Here is a 25,562-nt window from a genome sequence, read left to right as displayed (position 1 = left end):
ACGGGGGTAGGGAGGGAGGAAGGGAGGCAGGTCGATGGGTGTATAGGCATTCCTCCCCAGCCTCACACCAGGGCCGCCAGGGCTCTGAGACCTGGGTGAGCCGGTGGGTCCTGTGCCTGGCCTCTGAGCCTGCCCACCCTTCCCTCAGGCCCTTGAGAACAGAAGTGACGGTAAATAATAGAAGCTTTGGCTGAAACAATTGGGACCTCCCCAGCCAAGAGAGGTCTGTTGGGAACAAGACCCACTTGGAGGGACAGCTGGTCACAAGCCAACAGGGCACTCAGCCAGAGGGGCTCCCTCCTATTCATGCAAGGGGCCAGCCAATGCTGGGTCCTCCTGCCCCCAGAACCAGGGACCCCTCCTCCCCGAGGGGAAATGACCTGCCCATGCAGCTGGTTGGTGCCCCAGCCAAGAATAGAGCTACCCCGGGCCTTACCAGGTCTGTGCCACCCACTCTGTCTGGAGGTCATGAAACAGCATCTCCTTGAAAAAGCACAATTCTCAGATTTGGCCCAGCCTGACAGAGTGAAGTTGGCCTGTGCAGCCAGGGCTGGGGAGTGGGGCACAGGGTCCTGCCGCTTTGAAGACCCACGATGGCTTCTTTTCGGTCTCTGTGTCTCTAATACTGGGAGCAGATGAGGAGGGGGCCGGGTCACAGGGGCTGAGTTTCCTATGGGGGCCGAGATAGGAGTGTTTGTCTCCTGCCTAGTGACCCGTGGCCAAGCTGCTTCCAGAGAAGCCTAGTGCCCCGACTCTGGGCTGATGGCTCCAGCCAAGCAGAGAGCTCTCTTCAACCATAGGCCAGCAGCACCCCCAACCCTACTCCTCACTTCCCCACCCCCACCCCCCAACCTAGAGCCCAGCAGACTTCTCCCCCAGGCCTGGCTCAGAGTGACCCTCCTCCAGGAAGCCTTCCCTGAATAACAATGCCCAGCCTTGTCTGGTGCCCTGGTTAGTGTAGGTGGGGAGCCCTGTCCCAAAGGGGCCTGGGTAAAGACCTGGGAATGACCCCCCCCCGCCCCCCAGGTGGTAGTGAATGCCCTCTTGGGAGCCATCCCCTCCATCATGAATGTGCTGCTTGTCTGCCTCATCTTCTGGCTCATCTTCAGCATCATGGGTGTCAACCTGTTCGCCGGCAAGTTCTACTACTGCATCAATACCACCACCTCTGAGAGGTTTGACATCTCCGAGGTCAACAACAAGTCCGAGTGTGAGAACCTGATGCACACAGGCCAGGTCCGCTGGCTCAACGTCAAAGTCAACTATGACAACGTGGGTCTAGGCTACCTCTCCCTCCTGCAGGTGGTAAGTGTGACCTGCTGCCCTCGCACAAAACTGGGAGCACTCCCAGATTTGTGTTGTACCTGAACCCACCGTTACTCCTTGTTAGGAGGCCCCCACCTGCTCCCAGTGCTGGGTAGTATCTAGACCTCTCTGGTCTCTGTGTGACGCCTGCCCCGTGGGGCCCTGGGGAGGCCCAGGCTGGGGTGAGGAGGGAGACTCATGGATGGTGGAAACGGCAAACAGCCCCTCTCCTCACACCCAACCACACTCTCCCAGGCCACCTTCAAGGGCTGGATGGACATCATGTATGCGGCCGTGGACTCCCGGGAGGTGAGTGGGCCTCACCAAGACGTGGCCGGTGAGTGAGCCCGGGGAGAGGACGCAACCAGAGACACAGTGGCAATTCTGCCCATCCCCGGCCCCACGCCACCTCCTCAGAAGCCCCCAGACTCGGCAGCCTAGGGGTGGAAGGGCCCACCTCTGGGCCCCAGGCCCTCCTTGCCCACAGTGAGATGGGGAGCAGGGGGCAGCCAACATGCCCCCCCCAACCTCCCCATCCCACCCCGTCCCAGCCTGTCCTGTCCTGTGGCCTCTGCAGAAGGAAGAACAGCCCCAGTATGAGGTGAACATCTACATGTACCTCTATTTTGTCATCTTCATCATCTTTGGGTCCTTCTTCACCCTCAACCTCTTTATCGGCGTCATTATCGACAACTTCAACCAGCAGAAGAAGAAGATGAGTATCCCACCTTCCCTGGGCTCCATCCTCCCTCCTTCGCTCACCCGTCCCCTGGGATAGTCCCACGTGCCGCCTCAGCAGCTACTGTGGCGTGACTGAGGCAGCAAGCCCGGGTTCAGACCCTCCCCGGCGACCGTGAGAGAGGGACTAGGCCTCTGTGAGCCTTGGTTACCTTGTTAAGAAACGAGGCTGATGCTCCCTACCCAGCCGGGTCATTCAGAGGACCCATCGAGATACGATGGCGAGTGTCTGGCCCCAAACAGGCGATGAGCCGGTGCTGGTCCTCTTCCAGACTCTGTCACCCCGCACCCCTCCCTCCTTTCTCTGGACCCCGCAGACCCCCATCCCCTTCCTCCCTCCCTCAGCCCCCATCTCTGGCCCCTCCGGGTCCCCTGCTGGGGTGCGGGCTGCTTTAAGGGTGGGGCCTGAGGTGGGGAGGCCCTGGAGGCCGAGAAGAGGGGCCTCTGGCCTTACAGACACCATCCTACTATACTTCGGAGGGAAAGACATCTTCATGACGGAGGAACAGAAGAAATACTACAATGCCATGAAGAAGCTTGGCTCCAAGAAGCCTCAGAAGCCAATTCCCCGGCCCCAGGTACCGGCCCTCTGAGCCCCTCCTCCTGCGGCCTGGATGAACCTTCTGCCCAAGGGGGCCCCTGGGGGCAAAATGCAGGCTGTCCTCCGCCCACCAGGTGGTGTCCCTGGCGTGAGGCTGGGTCCCCATGCTGGAGAGCTTGCTTCTTTGTAACCGCCCTGAGGCACTGCGTGGGGGGGCAGCAGCAACCTGATAAACCCCAGTCGCTGGTTCGCCCCCAGTGTCGGCCCACCCCTTCAGCGGGTGGCCTCTGGGGCAAGGGCCCCTGGAAGCGGGAGGAAGAGGATGTCCAGACACCCTCCCTCGTGAGCAATGACTTCGGGAGAAGGATGAGAGGTTGCCGGGGGACCTTGAGAGGAGGAAGCGTCCTAGAGTGAGGAGGAAGCCCACGGACCCCCCAGAATGGCTTGTCCGGATGGGTCTCCCCTCCCTGCCGTGGCCGACTCTGCCACAAGCCCTAACACCTCCTCCCCCCCGTCTCTGTCTCTCTCTCATGCTGTTGTGTCATCCTGTGTCTCCTGCCTGTCCACATCCTGTGTGGGTCCTGACCACTGACCCCCCAAAATCCACCCACCTGCACCCCCGCACCCCTCCCACGCTGCAGAACAAGCTCCAGGGCATGGTGTACGACTGCGTGACCAAGCAGGCATTCGACATCACGATCATGATCCTGATCTGCCTCAACATGGTCACCATGATGGTGGAGACGGACGACCAGAGTCAACTCAAAGTGGACATCCTGTACAACATCAATATGGTCTTCATCATCATCTTCACCGGCGAGTGCATGCTCAAGATGCTCGCCCTGCGCCAATATTACTTCACCGTCGGCTGGAACATCTTCGACTTCGTGGTCGTCATCCTGTCCATCGTGGGTGAGCGGGGCCGGGCCGGGCAGACTCACTCAGGGAGGCCTACCGCTCCCGTCCTTGCGTTCACGCACCTGCTCTTGCACGTGGAAAGCTCACACATGCATGTACAAGGACACACGGGCTGCCTATGCACATCACACCTAATGCACAAAAGGCACATGGGCCGGGCTCACAGGCAGTCTGTCACCTGCACACCCACGCATACACTTCTAGAAACCAGTAGATGCACACTCGGGTGCCCGTGAGCCCAGTGGAAGACAGAAGATGGTTCCAGTCTCCATACACACAGAAGTGCACAGACGTGTGTAATCATGATAGCAACTAACCACCATTTACTGACCATTTACTATTTGCCTGACACTGTGCTATCCCAGGAGGTAGGCACTGTTACCACCTCTGCTTTACAGATGAGGAAACTGAGTCACAAACAAGTCACGCTCCGAGTCACACACACAGCTGTCCTCCCTCTCTGTCTCATCTGGGGCATCTACAAACAGCCTTGGGGGTCGGCTTACCCTGAACCCCATCAACTTGGGCACATCTCACCTCCTTCCGGCTGTGTCAGGGCAGAGCAGAGCCCCTGGCCCCAGGACCCTGGGGGAGCCCAGCCTCATGGGTCAGGCCATTTGGACTGTGCTTCTCTTGCTCGCTTCTGGGGAGGAGCATACCAGGCCAGGCCCCCTTGAGCCCTGCATTCGCCCCACCCCCCGCTCCCTGACCCCGCCTCCTACCCCACGGACAGTGCTCCTCACACTTGCTCCCTGCAGGCCTCGCGCTCTCCGATCTGATCCAGAAATACTTCGTGTCCCCCACACTGTTCCGAGTGATCCGCCTGGCCCGGATTGGGCGTGTCCTGCGGCTGATCCGTGGGGCCAAGGGCATCCGGACTCTGCTCTTCGCCCTCATGATGTCCCTGCCGGCCCTCTTCAACATCGGCCTCCTCCTCTTCCTGGTCATGTTTATCTACTCCATCTTCGGCATGTCCAACTTTGCCTACGTCAAGAAGGAGTCGGGCATCGATGACATGTTCAACTTTGAGACTTTTGGCAATAGCATCATCTGCCTCTTCGAGATCACCACGTCGGCTGGCTGGGACGGGCTCCTCAACCCGATCCTCAACAGCGGGCCCCCCGACTGTGACCCGACACTCGAGAACCCGGGCACCAGCGTCAGGGGTGACTGTGGCAACCCCTCCATCGGCATCTGCTTCTTCTGCAGCTACATCATCATCTCCTTCCTCATCGTGGTCAACATGTACATCGCCATCATCCTGGAGAACTTCAATGTGGCCACCGAGGAGAGCAGCGAGCCCCTCGGCGAGGACGACTTCGAGATGTTCTACGAGACATGGGAGAAGTTCGACCCCGACGCCACGCAGTTCATTGCCTACAGCCGCCTCTCAGACTTCGTGGACACCCTGCAGGAGCCGCTGAGGATCGCCAAGCCCAACAAGATCAAGCTCATCACGCTGGACCTGCCCATGGTGCCGGGGGACAAAATCCACTGCCTGGACATCCTCTTTGCCCTCACCAAGGAGGTCCTGGGCGACTCTGGGGAAATGGACGCTCTCAAGGAGACCATGGAGGAGAAGTTCATGGCCGCCAACCCCTCCAAGGTCTCCTACGAGCCCATCACCACCACCCTCAAGAGGAAGCACGAGGAGGTGTGTGCCATCAAGATCCAGAGGGCCTATCGCCAGCACCTGCTCAAGCGCACGGTGAAGCAGGCGTCCTACATGTACCGTCACAGCCAGGACGGTAGTGGGGACAGTGGCCCAGAGAAGGAGGGCCTGATCGCCACCACCATGAGCAAGATGTACGGCCACGGGAATGGGAACAGCGGCGTGCCGAGCACGGGTGAGGAAAGGGGCTGGACAGGGGACACCGGACCTGCCATTGGGTTCACGCCCATGAGCCCCTCGGATGCTGCCCTCCCTCCCTCCCCACCCCTGGGGCAGACAGTGCGCCCGGGGGTCAAAGAGTCTCTTGTCTAGTAGCAGCAGCGAGGTAGCCAGCTGAGCCTGGCACAGCCCCCCAAAACTCACTCATGGTACCTGCTTGCTGAGGGAGCAGGCTTTGAGTCTACCGCTGACCGGCTCCCTGTCGGGGACAGGTTGTGGCCACGCTGGGGCTGACACCCAGGCCATGGAAAATGGGAATTGCCCTCGGAGGCTCCACCCTGGGCCTGAGGCTCCCCCCACCTCCCCCCTGCTTCCCTGGTTTCTCACTTCAAGTTGCTCTCACCCCCTCACGGGCCTCTCCTCTTGGGGGAGGTTGGAACACCAGAGATCTCTGCCCCCCACGCGGGGGAGGAGCCAGCCTACAGTGGAGGGATGAGCTGTCGTCTTGCCACCAGAGTCTTAAGGGCTACAGGCCCCCCCAGGCCTCTCCCGGATAAAGATGTCTTAACTCAGTGAGAGCGGACACCTGACCCAGGGCCTGCCAAGCCTCCCCTGACTGGGATACAGCTTCGTCCTGCCAGCCCACGAATTTCCTGGAGAAGAGAAACGTCACTGGTCCACAAGTGGCTCCCCGAGTCCGATTGGCCACTGGATCCTGATGCATCTGGCGGGGCTTGTGGCCCCTGAAACCACATCCCGCTTTGTCCATTGTGCAGCCCCTGGCTCCCTGGCTGGCCCCTGGGGGAAGAGCTGGAGGGAGGAGTCCACTCAAGAACCATCTTCTTCTAGGAAGCATGGCGGGTTGATAGAGGTGGGGTCCCGCCAGCCGCATCACTGCACAGGAGGCTTCCTTGGCCAGAGCGCCCAGACCTGGGGCGGGGGCAGGGACCCTGGAGCTCAGGAGGTAGATTTCCCCGATCAGCACCACAGGGCTCTCTGTAGCCTCACCCAGCCTCATCCCCCACCACACCCATCTCTTCCTCCCTCCTCATCCTTCTCTCCCCCTCCTCAAAGTGGTCCCAAGAGTGTTGTCGCCGAGCCCATGTTAGACATTTCAACCCTGGGACATGCACAGCTCACCTGGCTCCGGTCCCGCTGCCTGGCACGCCAGGCAGCATCTTTGTTGGTACCACTGGTCTGGGTGTGGCCGTGCCAGGCCTCTTCTGTCGCTCAGAGAACGGACGGAGGCCGAGCCCAGAGGGGGCAGTGAGACACCTGCTCAGGCGTCACTGGATTTACTCACGTGCGCGTGTGCCTTGTGTCTGCTTCACGCCTGTGTGTACAGCTGCGTGTGTGCTCAAGCCCACGAAGCACTGTGTCCCGCCTGTGTGTGTGTGTATTGTGTCAATGTGCCTCTGTAGTCTGGTGTGTGTGTGTGTGTGTGTCCTAGGCAAGTGTGCCTGTGCTGTGTGGATGAGTGTGAACGTGTCTGGTAAGGCTTGCACGTTGAGTCCCCGTTGCCCTTAGTTCCTCTTCTCTCTCTTGTTTCTTGTGAACAGTTTGATTAAAACTCAGGAAGCAGCGAAACCTCCAAAACAACGTGGGTGTGTGGGTGTGGGTGTGTGTGGGTGTGTGCCTGTGTGCGTGCGTGTGCCCACAGGCTGGAGCCTTCCTTTCTGTCTGCCCTACTCTCTGGCCTCCTTGCCACCCATTGTCCCTTCTTCCTATTCCGTTCATCACACCCATTGCCCCAGCCCCACTCCCCGTCTCTTGCCTGTGTCCTCCGTGGAAAGGAGGCCCTACTCCTTCTACCTTCCTGCAACCGTCTGTCTCTTGCTTCAGAAGATGCGCCCTAGAGAGGGCAGCCTCCTCCCTGACCAGCACCCTGCCCCCTGCCCTTCCCTCAAACTGGGGCCCCAAACTGGGGTGGCCCAAAGAGCCTCTGCATCTGTTGGACTGGATACTCACCACTGGACTTCATACAGACTGCAGAGCCTCCCCTGCCTATGGCCCCCTCCCCTGCACACCCACACCCATTCCCACTCTGTCTGGGTGGGAACAGACCCAAGCCAGGCTGGCAGGCAGGCTCCTTTGTACAGTTCTTATAATAAACCTTCCCCGCCCACCCCCCTCCCCGGGTGCCTCTCATGTGCAGGCTTCTTCCTTCTGCACCTCCTTGTGTGGACGTTGACAGGGTCTGAGGGCTGCTAGAAGCAAGAAGGGCTGGTGGGGATTGGAGCCAAATGGGGAAGACTTGGGGGACCTCAGGGTGGGTAGAGGGCAAGATAAGGAGGGCCCCAACTCCCTTTCTGGCCCAGTCCAGCTCTCTCCTGCCCCCCCCCTCCAAAAGGAGACTTGGGTTTTGAAAATTAATAAAGGGAAGCCTCACTAAAACGGAGTTGGGAGGTTCAGCTGGGGGAGCTGTCAGGCTCCACCGCTCCTCATCAATTGCAGACCCAAGAGGAGGAGGTGGACCTTGCAGTGGCTACCACTTTACTATCTGGCAGGGAGAGGAAAGGCTTTCCTCCTGCCCTGGCAACAGCCCAGCCAATGAGAGACACTCAGAACTCAGCCAATGAGAAGCCACCACACTCCCTACTCCCACTTTCCTCCAATAGACTTTGTGTTTACAACAGCCTTCCCAAAGTCCCCCTTTCCTCTATAAAGGAGCCGGTTCTCCCCTTCGTGGCGGTGCCTCTAGTTTTGCCTAGCTTGCTTCTTTGGTCTTGCAATTCTCTGCTCTTCCCGAATTAACCCGTCTTTTGCCGGTAAGATAAGTGGCAGTTTTATTTTTAAGGTTACAGCTCCAACCTCTTAGCTGGAGTCCAAGACGCCAGGTGAGGTTAGGGGTCGTGGCCCCCTCCCCAACGGGCAGTGCCACGCTCCCCCCCCCCCCCCCCCGCTCCATGATGGTGCCCAGGAAATGGCGTTGGGACCGAGTGGCCCCAGCACCTCCTCTCTAAAAGCCTCCTTCGCTTCTCTGCGTCCCCCAGGGGCCTCGAGGTGCCTAAGGGACACCCCTCCTCACAGATACTGTCCCCCTAAGGACCCTACCTCTGGCCTCTGACCTCAGAGAGCCCAGGGTCCCGTGGACCTGTGACAATGAGTAGTATGATGTCGTGAGCTAAGTCCACAGTCCTGGTGGGTGAAATAGCTTTATATATACTTTTGTTTTCTACAACTTGATTTCTGACTCCCAGGGCTGTATTTGTCCAAACTAGGAAACACTTCGTCCTATACAAGATTTCTACACCCTCTTTTCCTGGCTCATAGCACCTGTGCGGGCGCGGGAGGGCCACCACAGGCTACCCTGACGTCCTTCAGCCATATTCCTGAGGCCCCTTCCCTCCTTGCTGTTCTCTATGCGTGGGGAGAGGGATCCAGCATCCCTGCAGGGTTCTGAGCTCTCCCACCGGGGTGCTGACCTCCCTCCCTGGGGCGGGGGGCTCCTTCTCACTCTGTTTCTCCACACTGCGCCTGGGGCTTCTCCAGCTCCAAGGACAGGAGAGCTTGCAGGGTGCCCTGGCCCACCCTTCCTCTGAGCCTTGACTAGTGCAGGAAGAGAGGCAAAATACTAGATGAAAAACAAAAGCCAATATTTCAAAATCATCCCCCCCATCAGCTATCAGCTGGCCCCAGTGCCTTTGCCAATGCCCCGGGGGTGGGGTGGGACCACTCCTCACTGAGAACCACCAGGTAACTTGGGGCGGCTTTCTGGCTGCTGCACTACAGGGCCAGGAATCAAGCCTACCTCCTTCTTAGCCAGCGGGCCTCCACCCTCCGCCACAGAACAGCAAGCCCAGCAGGGCCAGGCAGAGTGGATTGGGGGAGGGGCGGAGGTCTGAGCCCCTCCTTCCAAACTGAGGTTCTGCCCTCTCCCACCCTCCCCTGGGGTGCTGGGGGTTCCTGACCTCCTGCTTCCTCAAACTCCTAAGCCCCTTGTCCCCTCTCCCTCCACCCCCATCTCTTGTCTTGAAAGCTGCCTTCCTGGAAAGGGGAGGTGGAGGCTGCCAAATGTTGGGGTGTGCAGCCCAGGGTAGCCGGGGGCAGAGGCGGGAGCGGGCTTATGGGGCCTCCTGTTCCAGGAAAGAAAAGGCGTCACAACCCGAGACAGAACTCTGTGCTGTTGTCACCGGAGAAGGAACAGCACAGCCCCAGCTGTGACAAATAACCCTGCAGGCGGTGGGGGCCCCACTGCTTCCACCCACTCCTGAAAATGGATCCCTGCCAGGCATGAATGGGAATGAAGTCCAAAGACCACATCTGCATGCCTGCCCACAGGGGATGTGGGTGTGTGGGTGTGTTTGGAAGATGCCATCTGCCCCCCAACCTCCGTGCCCCCTGTAGTCACCCTGGGCCCCGGGCCCAGCTCCTGAGCAGGACCCACACCACGCAGCCGAGGCAACACATCGTGTGAGCATACACGTGCGTGGGCGCGCGCGCACACACACACAGATGTGTGTGCCCCAAGTCTTCCCCAATTATCTTCCCAACTTTGGGGGGACACTAGCTCCAAAGCTAACCAAGGTCTCCATCATGAGGAAGTACTTTGCTAAAGGAAGAAACCCCTGGATTTTCCCCCCATTCCTCTGGGGGTTCTCCTATCACCCCCCAACCCCAGCACAAGGGGCCTGTGGTCCCCAGGCTGACCTCAGGTGATGTTTATATTCCTGGGTTGTTTGTTCTGTGAACTGAACATCTGACGCCTTTTCAGAGAAATGTTTTTTTTTTTTTTCATTTGGAACATCTGGAAACAGCAAGAACATCTGGGACTGCCAGGAACGAGCTGTTCCTTGGGTGAAACCTAAACCCTCCTGTCACTGTTTTCTATAGCTCTGGTCCTGGCCCGCACTCCTTGGCGGTGGCCCCTACCATCCAGGTGAGGCCTGTGTCCACAAGGATTGAGGGGGTACCACCCAGACCCCTGCCTTTCTCATTGCCAACCCTGGCATGGAGCAGGTCCACGTCTCTCTAAACCCAAACAGACCCACCACTAATGTAGGCTGTTTGAAAAATGGAGGGTGGCAGGGAGAACGAGATATAGGCAGAAGACACATAGGATTCAGCATCCTTCTTGCCCTCCTGGGAGTTGGGAGAAAAGAGGGATTGAGGGGACAAGAGAGAAAAAGGGGGAAACATAAAACTCAGAGTGGGCTTGGCTGTGGGGCTGAGGTATGCAAGCCTGCCATGTGTGGTTGTGCAGGTTGTGCACTGCACAAGGGCAGCCCTGACAACCGCCCCCCCCCCCGGCCCCGGCCAAAGGTGCAAAAGTTATGTCTGACTCAGGGACACAGACAGGAACTCAGACAAGTTTCTGGACGCTATGATTCCATCCACTGCTCTACTGACTGGCAAGATAAAGCCAGAGAGCTTTTGAGTGTCAGAACCTGGAGGTTTCCCCGCACTAGGCTCCTGTCCCCTACCCAAGACCTGGGAGCTATGGACAACTCCCTGGAAGTCCCCTGATTCCTGAGTGGTGGGTTTTTTCTAAGCTGTCTCTACCTAAGTCCACCCCCTTTGGCAGCTTCTAGCAAATTCTCTCACCAAGTGAGGGAGGGAGGCCTCTTGCCAGGGTCTGGCCAAGTAGCTGCCACATCTGGCTCTTGCTCAAGAACTTCTGTGGCTCCCGGCCTCCACAGGGACAAATCATCAAGCCCCAACATGGCTGCCTGCGCTCCAGCCAAGAGGCTGCCCGCTGGGCCCCTCCAGGTGCCAGGCCTGGGCCCAGTATAAGTACCCCCACCATCCCCAGCACCCCTGCACCACCCTTCCTTGGTGCCTCTCTTCCTGCAGAGTGCAAGCCGGCCCAGAGCCGAGGAGCTGGGCTCGCATTCACCCCCAGGACCCGGGTGTCTTCAGCTAAGGGCCTGGGAACCTAGACTGCGCCATGGAAGCCTGGGGACCCCAGGACAGGACCGTCAGTGGGGTGGGGGTGCGGGGAGGGGAGCACAAGATGCCCTCGGATGACCCAGTGGCCCTTGCCTCCCAGAGTCATCCACTGTGGTGCCCTGTGAGCCTTAGCTGCACAGCTGACAAGAGAGCCCGCCCTCCCCAGGGTCCCAGGAGAGCTGGTGCCTCCCCTGGGTCCCAATTTGCATGGCAGGAAGGGGCCTGGTGGGGAAGAGGCAGGGAGGGGACGGGCTGCAGCCCAGGCAGTTACACGTTTCCCCCCAGGAGCCTCTGTCCTAGCCACCAGCTTGGGGTCCAGGACGGAGCGGTGAGCATGGCCGGGCTGCTGCGCCCTGCGCCTGGCACCTGGCTGGTACTGTTGCTACTTTCAGGTACGCCGCCCCCCTGAAGCGGGCCCCCACCCCACCCCCCACCCCCACCCCCGGGGGCTGTTCGGCCTTTCTGTTCTGTGTCCCCCTCTCTCCAGCCCCCGCCTTCTGTCTCTCCCACTTTCTGCCTCCTGTCTCCCTCGGACCGCCCTGGGGCCTGGGTCTGTGGGTGTCACCCCGCTCAGTAGCTCTGGCCTGTGGGGCCCCGGCCCCTCTTCTGCTTAGAGGGTGTCCGGCTGAGCTGGGGGCGAGGGGCTGGTGTCTAGGACGGGGACGGAAGAAAGGAGTATGGTTTACCCCAGTCCCTCGGGGGCTGTGTGTGTGTGTGTGTGTGTGTGTGTGGTGGGGGGGGCGGGGGACATGGGAGAGAGGCTGCCCCCAACCAGACCCTGGGATGTGCATGTTCCAGAAATGGTCCCCTGGTCTGGAAGACAGTTGTGACCTTCCTCCCATCTCATCCCGGTGTCTGCTCAAGGCCAGCCGACAGGCCCAAGGCAGGAGGGGGACTGGGAGGTGGATTTCTGGTGACTCTTCCCCACTCCAGTCTCTCCAGAGCAGTGCCAGGGAGGGCTGAGGTCTCTTGACCTTGATGTCCCTGGAGGAGGAAGTGGGTCTAGGAATGTAGGGGCCGCAGGGGTGGGGCAGCCAGTTTCCAGTGGAGAGCCCTGGCCCAGTCCCGCCTACTTCCTCCCACCCAGCAGGTGTGCCTGCAGCCAAAACAGAAGACAAGTACCCGGATCCCAAAGGTCAGCAACTTCCCCTGCCCCTTCTGGGGGCAAGTATGTGTGTGTCCAATGCTGGTCCTGGTCCCAGGGGCTGTCCCATGGTGGCCCCTGTGCTCTTGTTCCCCCGGATGTCCCCAGCCAGGACACCCATCTCTAGGCTTCCTTAGGGTCTCCATCTCAGAGGCCTGGTTCCGAGGCCCCCCCCAGCACCCCTCCTGCCAGCTGTCACCCTCATTAGACATAAGCGCTCCAGTCCCAGCAACTAAGGGGTGTGGCTCAACCCGGGGTGGGAGGGGGGAAGCCAGAGGGAATTGCACCGAGGACTCAGGCTGGGTCTGTCTAGCTGGGTCAGACTCAGCCTCGGAAGGAGCCTGTAACCCTAGGGGCTCCGACAGGCCACAGGGCCTCAGAGATTCCCAGGGGTCTCTCACTGGGAATGCTGGGAACAATGCAGGAAGGGGGCTTCTTGGAGCAGGTGGGTGGGAAGAGCTCGCCAAGCTGAGAAAGAAGGTTTAGGAATCAAAAAGTGGGAGCACCAGGCCAGGTGGGAGGCTGCCCTATGGGCAGAGGCCCCAGTGGGTGAGGCCTAGATCACGCAGCTGTATGGGCATGGAAAGGAATTGGAAGGTTCCAGAGGCCTTCTACAGGAAAATCAAATGTTGGGGTGGGGGCAGTCGGCAAGGGGCAGGACACAGTGGTTTGGCCTGCGGCCACTCATGGGGCTCAGCTCCCACACACCTCTGCCTCATGACTGTCCCATGCCCAGGAGCAAGGACAGACGAAGGGGGCAGAGCTGGGGTAGCGGCACGAGGGGAGGGGCCCACGGCGGGGCAGGCAGTCAGGAAGATGCTCCGCGGGATGCTGATCCCGGCCTTGGCGCCCACAGGAAGCGCTTGCTCCAGCATCTGGCAGAACCCACGCTTCATAGCCCGGAAAAGAGGCGCCACAGTGGAAATCAGGTGCCACGCAAAGGAGTTGGGAACCGTGAGCTGGCTCTGGAAGCAGAAGATGGAGTTGGAGCCCAAGCCGCTGCTGGACGAGGGCCGCATCCTACAGAGCCAGAACGGCTCCATCTTCACCCTCACCATCAAAGGCATCCAGTTCCAGGACAACGGCATCTACTTCTGCCAACAGAAGTGCCCGGAGGGGTCCCTCAGCAAGGGCTGCGGGACTGAGCTGCGAGTCATGGGTGGGTTTGGGACCTGCCTTCCAGCCGGGCTGGGGGGCAAGGGCGACGGGGCCACGGAGCCTTTGTAGAGCCATCTGCACCCCACCCGGCCCAGCTTGCCGCCTGAGGGGGGGGCCACACTGTGAAGGTGGCCGCGGCCGCAGATGGCCCAGGAGAGCCGCTGAGGAGGTCCGGAGGGGCGCAGGCCTGGAGGGGGCCCCCAGCCTCACCGCCCCTCGCCGCCTCCCCACAGGGTTAAGCACCTTGGCACAGCTGAAGCGAAGGAACACACTAAAAGATGGCATCATCATGATCCAGACCCTGCTCATCATCCTTTTCATCATCGTGCCCATCTTCCTGCTGTTGGACAAGGTGACCGCGGCAGCCAGCGAGGCGGCCATGGGGCAGGCCAGATGGGGGCAGGGTCTCCATCTCCCCGGCCCCAGAGCCCACCCATTGACTCACCTATGCAGTCTCTCCTTCATCCATTCAGTTGTTCTGAGTGCTCCTCACCCCCTGACGCCTGACCCCTTGCCCCCAATCCCTCTCCCCGGCCCAGTCTCCCCGGCGCTCCCCAGCCTGGCCCAGCAGTGGATGGGGTGGCGGGAGCTAACACTCTGCTCTCCATCCCCTGCCCCGCCAGGATGACAGCAAGGCTGGGATGGATGAAGATCACACCTACGAGGTAAGGAAGAGGGGGGCCCCACAGCGCTGAGGGCTGTGGGGTGGTCGGCGGCTATCCGCTGGTGTGGTCAGAGAGGAGCCAAGGCCTGAGCGCCATCCCGTGTCTCCAGGGCCTGAACATCGACCAGACGGCCACCTATGAGGACATAGTGACTCTGCGGACAGGAGAGGTGAAGTGGTCAGTCGGGGAGCACCCAGGTCAAGAGTGAGGGGCCGGCCCTCCCCATGCCCCTGGGCCCAGCCAGCCGGGCCCTCATTGGCTGTGTGAGAGCCGCCTCCAGCTCCCAGCTCATCCCCACTTCCCTGGACCTCGGTCAGCCTCTGAAGCTGGCCTGCCACATCTGCCTGCCGCCCCCCCGGCCCCTGGTCCCCAGCTCTTGGCGCAGAGACTGGAGTGGAAGGGCCGCAGGGCAGGGCAGTGATTTGGAGTGGGGACTTCTCTGGGGATAGACTGGACCCAGACTTCTGGGGGTGCTATGTGGGGATGCAGCCCATGTTCGGGACGGGGAAGGCAGAGGCTTGTCTGGAACCTGCAAAGGGACTCAAGCAGACCAGCTTCCTGCAGAGCCCGGGAAAAGCCGTGGTCCATCCCACTTGGCCACAGATGGGCCACAGAGGGCTACATGCCTCTCCCACCCTCTCCCACCCTCTTCCACCCTCTCCCACCCTCTCTCATCCTCTCCCACCCCAGGGGGCTCCTAGCCTTGATCCCATTCTCCCATGGAATAAACAGTGTGTCGAGAAACCACACACAGGCTTGTGACATCTATGGGTATGGGGTGGGTCAGAGTATCTCTCTGGGCACAAATGTTTGGACCTCTGTGGGCCCGGAGGGTGTGGGAGAGGATCACTGCCATGGATCTCATGGGCTTCTCCTGGGCTCACTAGGGCTTCTCTCTGAAAGCCTGGCTGGGATCTGTGGTTACGCCCTTCGGGTTTTCCCTGGCTGGGCCCAGATCAGAGAAAGGCTGGTAGCCCTTTTTAGCAGGAAGCCTTCATCCTGCATTCCCTTTAGCCCACAAGCAGTACTTGGGTCCTGCTCTGTAGGGCAGGGGTCTCAGCCTTGAAGGAGCTTGCCCTTGCCCACCCATTCCCAATCCTTCTGTCCCTGAAGGCCCTCCATCTGCAAGAAGCCCTCCCAAATATCCCCAGTCCCTGCCCAAGCCCCGTTCCTGCCTTGTGCTGCCCATGCTGGCCTTTGTCTCCAGTTAAACTACTCCCCACCATGCCTGACCCAGAGCCACGCAAGAAAGAGATTCCTAAAGAAGGAGGCTTTGCAGTGGTGAAGTTTGGGGGTCCTTAGGTGACTCCCTTCAGCCTTTCCCAGCACCACATTGGAGGCCCCCTAGAGCCCCAACATCCCCACAAAATGATCCCTAGGGCCCTACAAATTAGGCCCCAGTGTGCCGGCTGCAGGAGGGACAGGAGCAGTTCCCAGCTGGGAGCTTAAGGGCAATGAACCTCCGTGTGCAAAGCCAGGCCTCGCTCCACTTCCTATGGACCTTGGGGGGGGGGGCGCCCTGAAACACCTCTTTGCCACTCATGCTCTAGATTCAGGCCAGAGAAATCCCTGCCCCCAGGGAAGGGCCAATTTAACTGGAGAAGCAAGACCAGCGTGTGGGGACCAGTAAGAACAGCCACCAGTTGTTACCAGCTTCCCCGCTGGACCAGCAGGTGGGGTGGGGCAGGGGGCTAAGCTTCCTGCGCCTGGGGTTTCCAACAGTCCATGTGTGCGTGGCTCAGTGGCGCTCACCGGGAGCCAGGCTGGGCAGGCCAGGCAGGGCCCGCTCCCTCCGTGGCCTCCGTGGCCTCCGGGTGGCCCTGAGGAAACTGGTTTGTTTTGGCATCTGCCTCCACTGAGCTGGAGCCCTTCCTCTCCTGCTGCTTTGCATAGTGGCGCTAATTCTGTCCTCCTACCTCCGCCAGGGACCCTAGCAGCCGGGCTGGGGGTGGGAGGGTGTCTTCACTTCTCCCCCCAGCAGGGTCTCCCCTGACCTGGGGCTGCCCTGAGTCTAGAGAAGCCCTGGCTTTACCAAAAGACTAATACTTTTGGATCACTGAGTTTTCCTAGCGCTTCGCAGTGCTGTTGGCCGAGACTTACTTGAGCCGCAAGCCCTGCCTCCTACCCTGGACACCCCTAGAGGGTATTTGCCCTCATGGTCATGATGTAGAAGCCCTCCCTGGTCTGTTTGTCTTTTTTTTTCCTTTGTTTTTGTTTTTGTTTTTCTGTTTTAGGGGCTTATGCTCTGGTTATTGTCCTATCTATATTAGGGGCCCCTGGCCCCCAGAACTGACTGAGGCAATGCCGATGAAACTGCGTGATGCTGGTGGGGGTGATGAAAGTCTCAGGTCTCAGTTGCTTTATCTGTAGAATGGGAATCATAAAAACTTGTCTGAGGGAAGGGAGTTGAACCAGATGCTGTTCTTTTTCTTTTTTTGCCATACAGTAACATTGACTTTGTTTTCTTTCAGTATACAGTCTGATGAATTTTAGCACATGTGCAGATTTATATACCCCCCCCCACCAAAATCAGGATACAGAACATGAACCAAAATCTTTTATTGGGCCCCTAAAATACTTACATATTGAGCACCTCTGAAATGCCAATAAAACTGTATCGAACAGCCCCATATTCATGTACATAATCTTGCATAAGCCCCAGCATAACCCTGGAAGGGGGCAGCATCATCCCCATTTGATAAATGAGCAAATCAAGGCTCAGGAAGATAACAATGGGTCAAAGTCATAGCTTCTGGGGGATTGGACGCCTGCTGATGCCAAACCCAGCATTCTTCCCGGTACCTCGCCTCTGCCTCCCTCGGAGGACTCTGCAGCATGGAGACATTGAGGAGGAAGTAAAGAAGGAGGAGAACCAGGGAGGAGAGAATCCTGGGACAACACTGGCCATCTGCAAACATTTCCCATTGTTCCCAAGTCCCAACACACAAGGACACGAGTCCCAGCCTGGCTGGAGTTCGCGCCACGGGGCCATCCTTCTAGGGGTCCCGCTCTGGCCAACTCCCCCAGGCCTCCCCTTCCACAGAACACAGCCCTGAGGTGCCTTGGTGGGCACATGCCCCACTGCCCACTGGGGGAATCCAACCGGGTCCCTCGGGGCCCTGCTGTAAGCATAGGCTGGTTCCTTCTTTGTTCTAGCTTGACTTCCGGCCCCTTCGATGCAGGTGCTGCCAGGCCTGGGGTGCTCTCTGACCTGAGGGTTTGGGTGTTTTTTCCAGCAGAATCAGAGGTGACAGAAAAACAAAACAAAATGTCAAAAGCTGCCACTGTGTGGGTGTCACTGGTAGGTAGTGTTTGTCCCTTAGCAGGTGTCTGAGTCTTCTGCGAAGGGGCCGCAAAAGGCCCTCTTGGAACACAGGGTTTGGGATTCCCAGTTCTGTCTGCGAGCGTTCTGCTCTTTAGATGACCCTCAGGGCCGGATTCAGAGCCCACATCTGTGAAATTCCTGGGTGAGTCCGGCTCTCCACGGTGCTCCTGGTTCCGGCACCCTCAGAATCTGCCGGTGACTCAGCTGCAAACAAAAAAAAAAAACCACACCTTCTACTTGGGATACCTCAGCGACCTCTCCAAGTCCAAAGCCTCTACCTGGAAACTTAGATGACTCCACAGCACACAAAGATTAACTAGCGTTCAATCCTGAATTCAAAGTGTAGTTTGTTAAAGTACATTTAGATGGATCCTCGTGCGTTTCTTAAATTAAAAATAAATAAATAAAGACCTCTTTCTCTCCAACTGAACACCACTTTCTCTGGTGGTGAAAGCAGGGGGGAGGGGGGCGGTGCCAGACACCTCGGGAGGTCCCGCTTAGGGCTCAGGTTCTGCAAGTCATGAGTCCGTGTAGAATATTTGTGATCAGCATCTGCATACTGCCTTGTCTATTTTTTTTTTTCATTTAAATTTTTTTCATGCACGTAGTGCCGTGTATCGCAAGATCTTGTACTTTTTATGGTTTTTTGGGGGGTACTTCTCATTTTAAATTCATTCTCTGAGAAGGACATGGAGACACAAGGTGGCCTACCTTATCATTTCCGGGTGGGTGGGTATTTGAGTTCTTCCCTTGGCATCGTCCTCGCATTTGCTCACCCCACCTAGCACGTGCTGGTTGAGTTCCTGGCTCTGGGACTGGGCCTGCTGTCTGTCCCCCCGTCTTCCCAGGCTTTGCTCTCACCTCTCTATCTTAGCTGTTTCTTTCATGGCATTTTTGGCAACGTGAAATTTCCTTGTATATTTTGCCATTATGTATTTGTTTGCTCTTGTCTCTCTTCCCCGTAGACCGTAAGCTCCAGCAGAGAAAAGATGGTGTCTTTTTCATCTGGGTATGCCCATCTGCCGGGTACGATATCCGGCACATAGAAAGAGCAATGACTACTTCTAGAACCAGTTAATGCATGAAAAAGAGAATGAGTGAATGAATGAATCGATGAAAGGCATGAATCCAGCCTCGAAGGGTTTACAGTCCCACAAGGGGCATAAAATGTCCATAAATAAGCACAGAATTAGGTAAAAGGAGTCAGAGGTGATTTCCAATAAAGGGCACCAATCAGAAAAGCACCCCAGACTTCCCACAGCTGCTGGACACACCTGGGTACTCACTACTTCTTTTTCTTTTTCTTTTTTTTAAAGATTTTATTTATTTATTTATTTGAGAGAGAAAGAGAGAGACAGAGAGCAGGAGGAGGGGCAGAGGGAGAAGCAGACTCCTCGCTGAGAGGGAAGCCCCACTGACGGGGGTCTCGATCCCAGGACCCCAGGATCATGACCTGAGCCGAAGGCAGCCACCCAACCGACTGAGCCACCCAGGTGCCCCTCACTACTTCTTTATCCATGGGACTGTCTCCCTGGGGAATAATCCCCAAAGTGGAAATTAATAGGTCCAGTTATGGAGGCTGTTATGCACTTGTAGATGGTTCAGAGATTCTCAGCCAGGGTAAACAACACCCTTATCAACCCACAGGAGTGCCTACCCCTATGCTACCCCCCACCCCCAAGCCCTCCAAGGCCCTTCCTCCCTGCTTGAGCCCTGTGGCAAACCCAAGGGTCCAAAGAGATAAAGGAAGTGAAAACATGATGCACACTGAAACGTGCAATTCACATGTGAAGGATGATGTGATTTGGTTCATTAAATTGGGTTACATCGGGTTGTTTTTTCTGCAGCTTTTCTTGGTGTCCGTGGACCTCATTCTGGGGTGAAGCTCCTTCCGTTCAATTCCCCCCAGCTTCACTGAACATCTGAGCGGGGATTTGACCCTCCTCTGCTAGCTTTGTGCTGAGGAAAGTTCTGTCCATGCCCAACAGCGCCACTGTCTTTCCCGGATGAGGGTTCTAAAGAGTTCCATGTGGTGGGAAGATGGGGGCCTTGGGCAGCTATCACTTAGGAGCCAAGAGACTGTGGGCAAACTACTTTATTTCTTTGAGTCTGAGTGTCCTCCTCTGAAATGGGCCTCCCACCCCAATCAGCCGGGACGGAGCCTCGCACATGGTGGGCACTCAGAAATGTTGATCTCCTTCCCCACCTCCCCTGACGAAGCCTTTGGGAACCCCCACATAACATTCTCTAGAGACCTTGACCCAGTGCTGGATGATTGACGTGGTGCTCGGACTCCTGCTGGAAGCAAAGGGGAGGCGGAGTTATATCCCAGGGGTACCCAGCCTCGGGCCTCAAGGAAGACAGCACAGAGTTCGTGGTGGGAAATGTGAGCCTCAAGTGACCAAGGTGGGGGAAGTGGGAAGAACGGTTACCAGTCTCTCTGAGGCTGGCCCTAAGGCTGTGGTAAGTACGACTCCAAAATAAGTCGGCCCCAAACCCCGTGGATTGAACCTCAGAGGGGTTCCTGAAGCCTGAAAGAGGCCACTTTCTGATCAAGAGCAGATCCATGAGCTTCCATAATAGGTACAGAAAGCCCCAGATTTCAAATCTGAAAATATGAAGGGCTTCCAAACACACTGAACTTCATGGATTCCAAGATGAGGGGCAATTCATCTCGAGTCTTTTGAGGCTGACCCCAGACATGCTAATCACAGCCTCTTCCTACCGGCCACCATACGGAGGCCATGGTTTGACAATCTCTGAACCTGGAGAAGCCAGGGGTCTGGCCCTTTGGTGCCCCAAGAAAGCATGGATGACTCGCCAGCACCAGAGGGAAAATCCCAAGTCTACCTCCACACCCTTCCATTCTTGCTGCTACCATGGTAACCCCAAAGGGGTATCCTCAGGGACCTCCAGAGTCCCGTGAGCTGATCTAGTTCTGGGGTCAATGGAAGTGGGTTTGGTGAGGAGAGAAGAGCCCCTCCCCTGATCTGGCCAGTTCCATCTGTTCTTGGCAGTACCCTGCCTGTGGGGAACCTCAGCCACACTTCCCCCGTGCTCACCTTGCGTGGTTCTTAAGCAGTCCCCAACTTGGGCTCCTGTACCCTCAATCCTAGGGGAGGCCTGACGCTTCACCCGTGGTCCACAGTTCACATACAAGTCCCCCCACCATGAGCTAGAAACTGGTCATGAAGGGTTCCACATCAGTCCTCCTCCACAGGGTGGAAAGAGGGGGGCGAGGAGGTAGAAGGCTGTGTGGGCCTCAGAGAGCTTCCTCCATTTTGCTCCTGGCCCCTCCTCTGTGGTAGAGCTGCAGGGAAGAGAGGAAAGTCTTCCCCACGCTCCCCTTTTCCTCAGGCCTCCATCTTTAATGATAGCCCACTCTGATCCTCCCTCAGCCCTCCCTGGGGAACAGCTCCATGCGTCCAGTGCCTTCCCCAACAGATAGTGAATCAGGGCACAGTTGGGCAATGATTCCAGAATGATGGGAGAAAAGGAAGCTGTATCCTAAAAGTGGGAGGTGGCAAGACGCCAGTACTCCTGTCCTGGACCACGAGGGTGTGACTTTTCAACGTTGGTTGTCAACACCATAACCAATGACCTCTAGAAGGGTTTGCTGGTTCATTTGTTTGTTTTCCCACAGGGCAAGTGCTAAATGTTCTCAGACTCAAGGGGTGGAAGGTTTACACGGAGGGGAATGTGTTCTTTCCTGCTCTTAGCCCTGGGGGTGATCTGTTGCTGGTGGCCTGCAGATGCCACAATGTCCCCAAGCCTGGGCACCAGGAGGCTGGAGGGCGGCTGTCCTACCCAAGCCTTCCCGGCCCCCGCCTTGCAGGGCTACCTGATCTCCGACGTGCACCCTGTGTCTCTGGGCCAGTCTCGCCTCAGAAATGAGGAACAAAAGTCTGCCTCGTAGGGGAGGACAAAATGAGGCAAAGGGACCCTCGTGATGAGGGGGCAACACAAAATCCCTGTGTTGAGGGGGATTTAGAAGATGAAATGACCGAGTGGCCCACCCACTCTGCTCGGGAGAAAGAGTCTGGGATGATCAACAGGGGAAGAGCAGGGTTTTGGAGGTCAGCTTCAGCCGAGGTAGCTGGCGCGAGCAAGCCTCTCTGAGCCTCGGTCAGCTCCTCTGTAAAATGGGGAGTAATAATACTGCCTTCACGAGATGGTTGTGGGGGTCAAACGTGTCACAACGTGACGAGCTCTGTACGAATATTTAAAGGGGAAGAAAGACTGGGAGGAGACTAGGGTGACTGGAGAGAGCATCTGTGGGGGTGCTGTACCCGGAGTTCCAGTGCTGGGGACGAGACCCAAGCCCTCAAGGCCTCTTCCAATCTTGAGATCATCTGGCGGTGCCTGGGCTTGGGGGGCGGGGGGAAGCACTTGGGGCCTGGGTCTTTTCACTTCTCTCCTTGGTTTGCATCTCTGTAGCAGGTCCGAGGAGCAGGGGGGATGCCTCCAGTTTGGGTCCTTTGCCCCAGCCACCTGGGGGTGCCCCCACGTCAGGGAAAAGGGGGGGAGTTGGTGGGGAGTGGACAGTGTGGAGCTGGGGCCCCCTGGAGGTCAGCGTTCAGCACCAGCTGCCTCAGGCCCGACCAGGTGGTGGGATGGCAGGAAAGGGTGGGGGATGGTGACAGCAGCAGAAGCGGAATCTGGGGCTGAATTGTGCCCAGAAACCTCAGGATCCATGGCTGTTCTGGGCTCCCTTTCCCTAGACACACATTCTCTCTGGTGGACAGAGGGGAGCCGTGCGGGGCGGAGGATCGGGAACAGAGGGCGAGGAAAGGTGGCGCAGCCCTCCCAGCACAGCCGACCTGACACAGCCCCGCTTTGGGGGACCGGTTTGGGTCCTCCTCACCTGGGCGGACCACCCCATGACGGTACCCGAGCAGAGCGCGCCTGCCACCTCCCCCTTGAAATGAGGACCGATTGGGTGGTCCCTCAAGCTGAGACCCTGTGTGCAGGGCCGGTGACATCGGAGAGGGGAAGATGGCAGGGAAGGCCTGGGGGACATGACCCCAAGAAGAGCGGGAACAGGACAGGAGGGAGGAGGCTCTAAATTATCCATCAGTACAGACCGGCCAGTGGCCCGATGCATAAATGTATAGAGAAAATAGGGGGGGCGGAGGGGGAGAGAGAGAAGGGACCAGGGTATAAAAAGGGCCCACGAGGGACCAATTCCAGGATCCCAGCACCCAGCTCCCCAAAGCGCTCAAGGTCCTGTGGACAGCTCACCCGGCTGCGATGGCTGTAGGTAAGTCCCCTCGGGCTGGGCGAGGCGGGGGCCCTGCCAATGGATGGGGGCGCTAAGCCTGGGCTCTGGGGCTGCTGCAGGGGAGCACAGAGGTCTGTGCCCGGACGTTTGGCCAAGCGTTACATGTTCTCAGTCCTGGGGCGGGGGCAGGGGAAGGGCTGGGAAGAAACAGGCCTCTCTCCATCTGGGCCCCAGCCTTGCCCTCTATGTCCCTGTGTGTCCCTGTGTGTCCCTGTGTAGGCCCTCAGAACTCTGTGCTCCTGGCCTTCACCCTGCTCTGCCTGCCCTGGCCTCAGGAGGTGGGCGCCTTCCCGGCCATGCCCTTGTCCAGCCTGTTTGCCAACGCCGTGCTTCGGGCCCAGCACCTGCACCAGCTGGCCGCCGACACCTACAAAGAGTTTGTAAGCGTCCCAGGAATGGGTGCTGGGGGGGGGGTGCAGGAAGGGGTGAGGAGTTCAGGGTGATTTCATCAAAGCGAAGAGGCTGTCTGCTGAGCACAGCCTGAGGGGCTTCCGAGTCAAGCAGTGGGGCGGCCCTGGGCGGGTGTCCTTGTTGCAGGAGCGTGCGTACATCCCCGAGGGCCAGAGGTATTCCATCCAGAATGCGCAGGCCGCCTTCTGCTTCTCGGAGACCATCCCGGCCCCCACGGGCAAGGACGAGGCCCAGCAGAGATCCGTGAGTAGGCCAGGGCGGGCCGGCCCAGGGGCAGGGGCCTCCCCCCTTCCAAGAAGGCGGCCCCTCCTCTCCACAGGAGTCGGGCCCCTGGGGCGGGAGGGGCGCAGGGTGGCAGGGTGGCAGCGGGAGGCCCCCAGGCCCCCAGGCCCCCAGGCCGGTGCGCCCACCGCCCCCTCCGCCCGCAGGACATGGAGCTGCTCCGCTTCTCGCTGCTGCTCATCCAGTCGTGGCTCGGGCCCGTGCAGTTCCTCAGCAGGGTCTTCACCAACAGCCTGGTGTTTGGCACCTCGGACCGAGTCTACGAGAAGCTGAAGGACCTGGAGGAAGGCATCCAAGCGCTGATGCGGGTGGGGATGGCGCCCTGGGTCCCCTCCTGGGGGGCCGTGCCCGCCCTCTGCTGGGCCTGGTGGCCCCGCTGGCTCAGACGAGGGGTGGGGGGCTTCCAGGGGCGACGGTGCCCCTTCCTTTATAGTCAGCAGTCAGGCCTTGACCCCTGAGAGCGCTTCCTCGGTCCCCCCACCCCCCGTGAATCCTCCGTTCCCTTCCCTGAGCCCGGAGGGGAGGGCCGCACCCGCAGGGACCGGGAGGAGCAGCGGCCGAGGCCTGCGTCTCTCTCTCCCTCCCCGCCTTTTGCAGGAGCTGGAAGACGGCAGCCCCCGGGCCGGGCAGATCCTGAAGCAAACGTACGACAAGTTTGACACAAACCTGCGCAGTGACGACGCGCTGCTCAAGAACTACGGGCTGCTCTCCTGCTTCAAGAAGGACCTGCACAAGGCCGAGACGTACCTGCGGGTCATGAAGTGCCGCCGCTTCGTGGAAAGCAGCTGTGCCTTTTAGTGGCCGGGCCTCCCTTTCACCCCCTCCCCTGAGCCTCCCCTCACCCTGGAAAGGGCCACTCCCTGTCCACTGTGCTTTCCTAATAAAATAAAGTTGCATCACAGCATCTGAGTAGGTCTCATGCTGTTATGCGGGGCGAGGGCCAGGCCGGGAAGACCACCGCGGGCATCCCGTGGGATCTGCTGGGAAGGGTAACTGACACGATTCTTCCTGGGCTAGAAAGGAACGGACACACTCACTCCTGTCTGTCGCTCATCAAGTCCCCTGCCCAGGCCCCGGGTCGCAGCTCTCTGGGCAGCCGTAGGTCAGGCGCACCCCCATGAAGTCTCTGGAGGTGTTCCTTCCTCCCCCATGGGCCCCACAACACCAAATCTAGCCCCCAAGAGCGGGAAGAAGTGGAAAGCAAGACAAGCTAGTGAGTACAGAAGCCAAATGCCCCAACATGGGAGAAAACAATCAGAGAGATCAGAATTACTTTTGTGCAGAAAGTACACATTAGACGTGCCTGCTTTTGGAAAACAGGAACGATGCAAAAGGCTTTGGGACAAACAGACCCAGAATATTGGGGATCTGAACGGTCGCAAGGGAAGTGGAGGAAAGACACTAAATCGGGGTTGCAAATTCAGCACCAGCAGGTGCCAGGTAGATAATTAAGAAAGTAAGGAGGGCTGGGCGTGAAGGGATAAGTCCTGACTGACACGCCGCTTCCTCATCCGGGGTACAACCCAGAACATGGGGGCCAGAGTAACCTGGAGAACTCAGGCCTTGGCGCCATTCAGGACCACAGGGCAGGGCTTCCAAACCTCCTGATTTTTAAGACACGCAGGACATCCAGACTTTCACGTGAAATCTGATTTTTAAACATTGGTGACTAATTCACATTGAAAACATTTTAAAAAATATTGTACTTCTTTATTTATTTTAGAGAGAGAGAGAGAGCGAAAGTGGGGGAAGGAGCACAGAGAGAGACAGGATGGGGGAAAGCTCTCAAGCGGACTGGGCACTGAGCCCGAAGCCTGACACGGGGCTCGATCTCACGACCCTGAGATCATGACCTGAGCCGAAACTAAGAGTTGGACGCTTAACCCAATGAGCCACCTAGGCGCGCCCATATTGCAAACATTTTTAAGGTCAAAAATGAACCCAAACGCATTTGCTCTTCGAGTTGTCAGTGAGTGATTTGTTCTAAGGGCAGTGGATTGGAATAACTTGTGAGGGAAAGAATCAGAAATATTTGGACTTGAATTTAGGCTCAGGAGTAGATTACTTAACCTCT

General features: G+C 58.3%; 3 protein-coding genes across 5 annotated transcripts in view; all 3 read left to right on the top strand.

Moving 5' to 3' along the window:
• SCN4A (sodium voltage-gated channel alpha subunit 4) overlaps positions 1 to 8,017 on the top strand; it is a 42,527-nt gene extending 34,510 nt beyond the window's left edge. For both annotated transcript variants that reach the window (XM_064583650.1, XM_064583649.1), the window contains 6 exons: positions 1,027 to 1,305; positions 1,561 to 1,614; positions 1,883 to 2,020; positions 2,517 to 2,621; positions 3,226 to 3,496; positions 4,261 to 8,017. In XM_064583650.1, the coding sequence (XP_064439720.1) occupies positions 1,027 to 1,305; positions 1,561 to 1,614; positions 1,883 to 2,020; positions 2,517 to 2,621; positions 3,226 to 3,496; positions 4,261 to 5,486 (2,073 nt within the window). In that variant the 3' untranslated portion in view covers positions 5,487 to 8,017. The remainder of the gene's footprint in view (positions 1 to 1,026; positions 1,306 to 1,560; positions 1,615 to 1,882; positions 2,021 to 2,516; positions 2,622 to 3,225; positions 3,497 to 4,260) is intronic.
• A 3,336-nt stretch (positions 8,018 to 11,353) lies between these two features.
• On the top strand, positions 11,354 to 15,714 carry CD79B (CD79b molecule). The gene is made up of 6 exons (XM_045888018.3): positions 11,354 to 11,614; positions 12,313 to 12,357; positions 13,223 to 13,525; positions 13,758 to 13,876; positions 14,148 to 14,189; positions 14,299 to 15,714. Exons 1-6 carry the CDS (start codon positions 11,557 to 11,559, stop codon positions 14,395 to 14,397), a joined length of 666 nt encoding a protein of 221 aa, XP_045743974.1. The 5' UTR covers positions 11,354 to 11,556; the 3' UTR covers positions 14,398 to 15,714.
• Positions 15,715 to 22,064: 6,350 nt separating this feature from the next.
• LOC123853442 (somatotropin) lies at positions 22,065 to 25,259 on the top strand. 2 transcript variants are annotated; one of them, XM_054510607.2, is made up of 4 exons: positions 22,065 to 23,181; positions 23,297 to 23,449; positions 23,635 to 23,796; positions 24,086 to 25,259. In XM_054510607.2, the coding sequence occupies exons 1-4, from the start codon at positions 22,981 to 22,983 to the stop codon at positions 24,284 to 24,286; spliced, it is 717 nt and encodes a 238-aa protein (XP_054366582.2). In that variant the 5' UTR covers positions 22,065 to 22,980; the 3' UTR covers positions 24,287 to 25,259. The 2 variants fall into 2 exon arrangements, with proteins under 2 accessions (XP_054366582.2, XP_064439581.1); XM_064583511.1 differs by having other exon boundaries at positions 22,065 to 23,175; positions 23,333 to 23,449; positions 23,635 to 24,089.
• The last annotated feature ends 303 nt before the right edge of the window (positions 25,260 to 25,562 follow it).

Source organism: Mirounga angustirostris, unplaced genomic scaffold (genome assembly GCF_029215605.1).
Source record: "Mirounga angustirostris isolate CCGP_5_RB_7025 unplaced genomic scaffold, mMirAng1.0.hap1 SCAF_17, whole genome shotgun sequence".
Lineage (NCBI taxonomy): Eukaryota > Metazoa > Chordata > Mammalia > Carnivora > Phocidae > Mirounga > Mirounga angustirostris.
Note: the sequence above shows the minus strand (reverse complement) of the source record. Positions and strands in the feature narration are given on the sequence as shown.

What these genes read in the sequence shown, in the direction of transcription:
- CD79B (XM_045888018.3), top strand. Translation starts at nt 11,557, where the DNA reads ATGGCCGGGCTGCTGCGCCCTGCGCCTGGCACCTGGCTGGTACTGTTG. An exon ending in GGTACTGTTGCTACTTTCAG is followed by an intron (nt 11,615 to 12,312) that starts GTACGCCGCCCC and finishes CCCACCCAGCAG; the next exon opens with GTGTGCCTGCAGCCAAAACA. An exon ending in GACTGAGCTGCGAGTCATGG is followed by an intron (nt 13,526 to 13,757) that starts GTGGGTTTGGGA and finishes GCCTCCCCACAG; the next exon opens with GGTTAAGCACCTTGGCACAG.
- LOC123853442 (XM_054510607.2), top strand. Translation starts at nt 22,981, where the DNA reads ATGTCCCTGTGTGTCCCTGTGTGTCCCTGTGTAGGCCCTCAGAACTCT. An exon ending in ACGAGGCCCAGCAGAGATCC is followed by an intron (nt 23,450 to 23,634) that starts GTGAGTAGGCCA and finishes CTCCGCCCGCAG; the next exon opens with GACATGGAGCTGCTCCGCTT. An exon ending in GCATCCAAGCGCTGATGCGG is followed by an intron (nt 23,797 to 24,085) that starts GTGGGGATGGCG and finishes CGCCTTTTGCAG; the next exon opens with GAGCTGGAAGACGGCAGCCC.